The 7,500-nt window shown below is 39.5% G+C and overlaps 1 protein-coding gene across 1 annotated transcript in view; it reads left to right on the top strand.

The window, feature by feature from the left end:
* The window catches only part of LOC107668454 (GTP-binding protein SAR1b), a 10,910-nt gene extending 5,123 nt beyond the window's left edge, over window positions 1-5,787 (top strand). Inside the window, exons 3-7 of the mRNA XM_016460325.1 lie at window positions 541-660; window positions 1,234-1,299; window positions 1,376-1,479; window positions 2,369-2,500; window positions 4,505-5,787. Coding sequence (XP_016315811.1) covers window positions 541-660; window positions 1,234-1,299; window positions 1,376-1,479; window positions 2,369-2,500; window positions 4,505-4,621 — 539 coding nt within the window. The 3' untranslated portion in view covers window positions 4,622-5,787. The remainder of the gene's footprint in view (window positions 1-540; window positions 661-1,233; window positions 1,300-1,375; window positions 1,480-2,368; window positions 2,501-4,504) is intronic.
* Window positions 5,788-7,500: the final 1,713 nt, after the last annotated feature.

Below are 7,500 nucleotides of genomic sequence, written 5' to 3'. Positions count from 1 at the left end.
TGTGTCTCTGTTCAGTCTCGTTTTTCCTGTTCGTGCAGCCCACACTGATACTGAGCTCTGAAACACTGTCAAAACATTGTACAGTCGCTTATCAGAAATATTCTGAATTCAGTCCATTCCAGTAATTCATTCATGTTGATGAGTCTGACCAATCATATCTCTCGTTTGCACTGTGGGCGTCGGCCTTCACTCGTACCATGAACACACTGGAGTCATCTAGGAGTCTTCAGTCTGATCTCGTATATAGTGAGGAAAGAGTAAGAGTTGAGCTGAAGCAGTGCTTGAAGTGGGGAATAGGGTGATTAATGCACTGCTACTGTGTAATAGTTAATGATACTTATTATAATTATCTGCCACACAACAATTTGAATAAGTTAGACCATGATTGCATCACACCGGTGGGAATGAAGTGATTGAGCAGCAGGAAGCTGATGATGTTGGTAGCTTAGGCTTGTTCGGTTGTGTTTTTGTAGAGGGTTATTCTATGAAACCTGCTGTAGGACAGACTGGATTTAATCAGGTCAAATCACTCTGTTTCAGGGCTGTACAAGAAGTCTGGTAAATTAGTATTCCTCGGTCTGGACAATGCTGGTAAAACGACGCTGCTGCATATGCTCAAAGATGACAGACTGGGTCAGCATGTGCCAACCTTACACCCCAGTAAGTGTGCACTCACCACACCGCCTCGAGAGAGCTTCATTTTCACCAGTGCGTCTGTAGACCGTACTGTACGTGACGAACGACCGTGAAAATCATATGCTCTCAGTGGATACGCATGAGCAACAGACTTTAAATTCTTGTTCATGAAGACCATATGAAGGCAGTTGGCTATTTTCTCATATTCGTGTAATATTCTATGGAATAAAAAGGCAATGTAACTCTCACAGTTCTGACTTAACTTTTCATAATTCCAAGTTTAAATTTCTCAATTTTGAGTTATCGCTCAATAGCGTGTTTTGTTCAAGAAATGTTTTGGTAAATTTCTTTTTGTTTTCGTTAGCATTGAGTGGTCTTTGTGAGCACAACATTCCAGATTACTGATGCATTACAGTGTTTACTTCCTTTTTAGTCATGATTTTAACAGTTCCTTTGTTGGGGAAAAAATACTATGATGAGATTACAGAATTCAGAAGTTGTCATCTGAAGTATGAAACTGTTCATTTATTATTGTTGAAGTAAAAATGTCTTCAGTCGAGCAGGAATAATCTCTCATTGGTCTGTTTCTCCTCTCAGCCTCAGAGGAGCTGACGATTGCTGGCATGACCTTCACCACGTTCGATCTGGGTGGCCACGCTCAGGGTGAGTAGACGGATCCACACCTCGCCGTCTGTCTGCATCAGATCACGTGTGTGCTCAGTGTTGTGTTTCTGCGCAGCTCGACGAGTGTGGAAGAACTACCTCCCAGCCATCAACGGCATCGTCTTCCTGGTGGACTGCGCCGATCTCACCAGACTGGCCGAGTCCAAAACAGAGCTTGACGTGAGCTTTATACTGTCTCCAGCCAGTGGACATGAGTCAACTAACCATGCTTTTGATAATTATTTAGTCGAGGCGTGTCCAAACCTGTTCTTGGAGGGCCACTGTCCTGCAGTGTCTAGTTAAACACACCTGAACCTGCTACTCAAGGGCTCCAGACTCACTAGAAACTTCCAGGCAAGTGTGCTGGAGCTGAGCTCTGCAGGACTGATGTTGGGCCTCCAGGAGCAGGATTGGATTAGTCTGTCAATTACTTCGATTGACTGCATGGAAAAAAAATTTTCTACACAAAATAATGATCTTTAAAAAAGCATCATGACCCCTTTAAAAAAAATTAATACCTTTTTCTTTTTCTTTTTTTATACATTTGAATACATTTTTTACAAAGTTGTTATTCCACGTCTTGCCTGATGGTGAGCTTCAAACAATGTGCAATTTGAGCAATAAAAACAAGTCTCTGTCTGAGTAGAGTTAGGGTTAGAGAATGTGAAAATGTAATTGTAATTTTTTTTTTAAATGAGGTGAAACATTTTAAAATGTGAAATAAGGGGTTAAAGTTTAAACACTTTTTTTTTTTTTTAAATAAGGGATTAAAATGTAAACAAAACATTCAAACGTAAAATAATGGGCTAAAATTTAAATTGAAAAAAATGAGGGGTTAAAATTTAAACTTAAAATTTAAATGAGGGGTTAAAATTTAAATAATTTTAAAATGTAAAATAAGTAGTTAAAAAGTAAACTGAAAAAAAGTATACTTTGGGCTTAATGGAGACTCTCTGTCAGAGCGAGCCTTTATACAAAATGGATATTTTATTTGAAGTGTCTCGATTCCTCAAGTCTCCTGTCTCATGCCATACTGTACCTGTGTGTGTGTGTTGGCTGTGAATAACAGGCACTAATGACAGATGAAACCATTGGAAATGTGCCCATCTTGATCCTCGGCAACAAGATCGACAAACCTGAAGCCGTTAGTGAGGAGAAACTGCGCGAGATCTTTGGACTGTACGGTCAGACGACGGGAAAGGTAAGACACAGCACTCTCAGGGACTCTTCATGAGAACATGATTGAGATGAGAGCCTGAAAGGAACAGTCAAAACAAATTGTAGCTTGTGTCCTGATTTCTTTGTGTGTAGATGTCTATGTGAAAACATGCCTCTTTCAGATCCTCTGATGTGAACCAGTCTTTGGCAGGAATAAAGTAAGGTGTACATTGATTGGCCAAACGCCTGCCATTGTTAAAAACGCAGTAAACATAGTTTACATATACATTCTCCATGAACGTGAAAAACAGTGATAGATGGACCAACGCTGCAGTCCAGGCACTTCTGTCCTGCAGTTATCTGTTGATGTTATTGATCTGAATAATGTCTCTGTCGGCCGGCTAGCATCACTTCAGTGTGAATGTCTCTGGGGAAGGTGTTTCTCTGAGGTCTCTGCTGGCTGAGAACTGCTCAAAACTCACTTTCAGACAGCACCGAGTGTTTGAAATAACTTCTGTTTGAGATCTGATGTGGATTATGATCACCATACAAGCCAGAAATATTCATAAGCGATGCAAGAGACTACGCTAGCCATTACCATAGTAAATATGGTAAATACGACCGCTTGAAGAAATCAGACAAATATAGGCAATCGTAGTCGTTTATTTATTTAGTAACATAATTTATCTGTCAGTTTGTCTCGTCTCTTTATACCTGACTGTCTGTTGTTCATATTTAGCTCCACGTATGACATAAAATATCTCTGCTGGCTGAGAACTGCTCAAAACTCACTTTCAGACAGCACCGAGTGTTTGAAATAACTTCTGTTTGAGATCTGATGTGGATTATGATCACCATACAAGCCAGAAATATTCATAAGCGATGCAAGAGACTACGCTAGCCATTACCATAGTAAATATGGTAAATACGACCGCTTGAAGAAATCAGACAAATATAGGCAATCGTAGTCGTTTATTTATTTAGTAACATAATTTATCTGTCAGTTTGTCTCGTCTCTTTATACCTGACTGTCTGATGTTCATATTTAGCTCCAAGTATGACATAAAATATATAGGATAATCATAGTTTTTGTTCGGGATCTCCATCTGCCAGCGTTACTCGGGTCGTATTTTTGATGGAAAAAAATTATAGAAATGATAATTCTTTCTAAATGTGATGTATACTGTGACTATAATCAGAAACTGATGCGACTGAAGTATATGCCCTCTTTCTTTTGTGTAATAACGGTAAATACCACTTTATTTCTGTGTGACTAATTTTCAATCCTGACAAATTAATTCATTATGATCAATGTATCAGTTATTATTGTAAAACTGGTAAAACATTGATGCTTTTGGATTGAAATCTTGTAAGTAAACATCAAAGCATGCAAACAAACGGCCGCTCGTATGTTGGTTTTGTGATCTCACCCAGCTCCAGTGATTTATTTCTGATTAGTTTTCTGATCACTTCTCTTTGTTGGTGAAATGATGGGGTTGCGTGACGTTGTTCCAGAGAGGCAGGTTTTAGTGAAGCGCTGCGGAGCTTCTGGAAGGACACAGCGTGATCTTGTGCTCTGTGCTATTAGCTCTGACCCAGTGCAAAAGCCCCTAATCTGTACCAGGTTTGGCAGCTGTAGGGGAGAAAAGCCCCACCGCTTTAATCAAAAGCAGCCACTACAGAGCCCTCCCTCTACACACGTTTCTGAGCTTTTACTGACGTCCAATGACCAATAACTCTTGTGTTGAATGTCATGATATTTAATGAATGCTAAGAGACTCAGAAATGCCTTTTCAAGGTTTGATGCGTTAAATGGAAACACCGTTTAAGATATCAAGGATCGCATTTTTTTATCATCCGTCTTGACATTATTCTGGGCCAGTTTGAAGTGATTTGGGTGAAATATAAGAGGAGCATTTGTGCCTGTTGGTGGCGCTATGACTGTGACAGTCACAATCCTGCTTGATGCATTCACCTCACATTTACCATCTGTGAACGTCTCAGAATTGTGTTTAAGCGCCTTTAATGGTTTTGTTTGTGTCTTCAGGGCAACGTTCCTCTCAAAGAGCTGAACACGAGACCCCTGGAGGTGTTCATGTGCAGCGTGCTGAAGAGACAGGGCTACGGCGAGGGCTTCCGCTGGCTCTCACAGTACATCGATTAGAGGAAGAGGAAGAGGAAGCACCACGCTCATCCCGCCTTCACAACCACGACTCCACTCACACAGACTGTTATCCTTCAGTTCATCGACTGGTTCTCACATTGTTTCTTACCAAAACCACAAACCTGCAGTGATTCTGCAAATGTGGTCAATTCCAAACAATGAATCTTCGCATTGGCTTCGGTTTTATTTACTCTGAAATTTGATGTTTTTTTTGTCCGTTGATCTCTTTCTGTTCATCAGGGAATGATTCTGCGTGTGTACTCACAGAAATGTTCACAGCTTCTGAGTCATTTGCGTCACATACTTCAAACAGGAAGTGCTTTGACTTCTCTCCAGTGTTTCGTTTCCTGTCGTCAGGCTTTAAGATGAAGTCGAGACTGTCTGTTAATGTGCTGATGTGGCCGTGTTGAATTGCATATCTGTTTTTGTTCTCCCAAAAAAATTAAAACAATTGTACTGCCACATTCAGAAATTAATTCCCAAAGCTACTGTAAACTGAAATAGACCAATAGTTGTTTCTCTTTTTTTAATATGATTTGGAATTGAAGACGGGCATGGCAATGAACCTCAGAGTAATGTGTGAGTATCATTACTGGCCACAAGTGTCTGATAATTTGGGCGAGAGCAGAGCATGCCTTCCACACAAACACACATTATTATTATATTTAACTGCTAATGACTAGTAACATGATGATGGTGAAAAGTGGACACACAGAAGATCGTGATGTTTGAAGCTGTTCGATAGCTTGCCTTGAACAGAAGGGTGCGAGTGAAATAAGGACAGCTGTTAATCAATGACATGGACAAAATATAATTTATGTAAATGCCATATATAGATTTTTTTAAAGCTGTCCTTGGATAGCTCTTAATTTGAATAACATGAATGAAAAAAAAAACATGCATGCCTTGTTCCATGATTATTATTAATTTTTATTAGTGTTTTTTTTTTTAATAAACACAAATAACATAGTGTAAAACATCTAAAACGGGGTGAGATGCCAAGGGCGCAGTCTTCTAGGTCTATTTCTATGGAGTCGCAGTGGAATGGCACATAAATGCATTTTATTTTCTGTACTGTCCTTCCATGTATCATTGTCATTCCATGAGCTACGAGAGATGCAGTTGTTTCCATCAGAAATTGTAATAAATATTTGCAATGAAAGCAAGCCATGTTGAGCTCACTTTTTTTTTGCTGAATTAAGTATTTAATATGTCTCGTATACATGCAGAGAGAAGTGTGGTGTAGGTGGTCCTGCAATAAAGCCAATGCAATCCAAACATCGGCGACAGATAAACCACCTCAGCCAGGGTTAGCAATGAACACCTGCCAAATGTGGCACGAATAACACCGTCAGCTCACAAACCACTGAAATCTCTGTATGAAATCTGAGTGCCACTGAGGTGCTCATGCATGTGAATACTTACACTTTCACTTTTTTGCTTTTCCTTCTGGCTTTTCTTAATGTATGAAGTTAATAATTATGCAAACTGTATAATGTTGATGTTTACAGAATAAAAAAAAAGAAAGTACTTAAGTTTCCAGGCAGATTTTAATTGATCAGATGCACAGCTCCGGAGCTCATTCCTGAGTCCCTTTCACTCTCAGCTCTGCGTCATGCAGGAGCTCTGGGTCTGTCCGTCCCCTGGTTCTGATCCATCACTCCATCCGGTGCTCATTACTCAATGCATCTCTAAAGAAGGTTTTGTGTGGTTGCCACCTTCAGCAGAGGAAACTTAAGACACGCTCTCCATTTCTTTATGCCACATCCCAATGGAAAATGTATATATAGCAATGCTCCTCAGGCTCTGCCGTGTTTCTCCGTCAAACAGGTCGAGGCAAGATCATAATCATTTGACTGTAAATTTGATCCAGAGGTAGTTGCATGAAAAATCAGTAATGCCTAGAAGTTGTGTTTTGTAGTTTAACCACACGGTGGCAGTATATTGTTCAAGTGTAGAGGTGCTACTTAGTATTCCCTAAGAAGCCATAATAGTCCTGTAAAATGTAGCATGTGTTGAATAAAGAGTTAAGAGGATTTACTTGTGCAGTTACTGAGTACTAGAGGACACAACAGAAGTCTGCTTTAATGCAGAGGTATTGTTGTGTATGTAGTATTAAAGTACGATGCCTTTTTTTTTCAGTTTGAGTAGCCTTATCTCGTCAGCTTGTCCTTTGGGTTTCTTTATGTCTATATAGACCCCAACAGCTGTGATTGGTCTTCTTTCTAACCCTATCACCCATCTTAAAAGATGTCTGCTGTAATAATAGAGTACTAAAGAACAAATCATAATCAAGGAACGAAACTTTCTGCTTTATAACAGTTTTTATTTGTGCACTTTGCACAAGCACTTTAAATATACAACAACCTGGATGCCAACTACCATTTCTTATTTTAGTGTGATTCTCACAACAACCATTCATATCTTTTAAATTATATGCTAAGTATAATGGTAAAAAAAAAGAAATTCATGTGCTAATACCAATTACAGATTAACATAAAAAACAAATATACTTTCAAAAAAAGAAAAAATGACCTGTAGACATACTTTATTCACATTTTATCAAGAGTTACCTAGAAAACTGTTAAGCCATTGACGAGGTGCCATTCTTCTGAATGTCTTAATGTCCGGAGGATCGAGTTAGTGCTGATGGGTTAGGGTTAGTGCTGATGGGTTAGGGCTAGGGTTAGTGCTGATGGGTTAGGGTTAGTGCTGATGGGTTAGAGTTAGTGCTGATGGGTTAGTGCTGATGAGTTAGCGTTAGGGTTAGTGGTGATGGGTTAGTGCAGATGGGTTAGGGTTAGTGCTGATGGGTTAGTGCTGATGTGTTAGCATTAGGGTTAGTGGTGATGGGTTAGAGTTAGTGCTGCTGGGTTAGT

Source organism: Sinocyclocheilus anshuiensis, unplaced genomic scaffold (assembly GCF_001515605.1).
Source record: "Sinocyclocheilus anshuiensis isolate Anshui unplaced genomic scaffold, SAMN03320099.WGS_v1.1 scaffold2749, whole genome shotgun sequence".
Classification (NCBI taxonomy): Eukaryota; Metazoa; Chordata; class Actinopteri; order Cypriniformes; family Cyprinidae; genus Sinocyclocheilus; species Sinocyclocheilus anshuiensis.
Note: the sequence above shows the minus strand (reverse complement) of the source record. Positions and strands in the feature narration are given on the sequence as shown.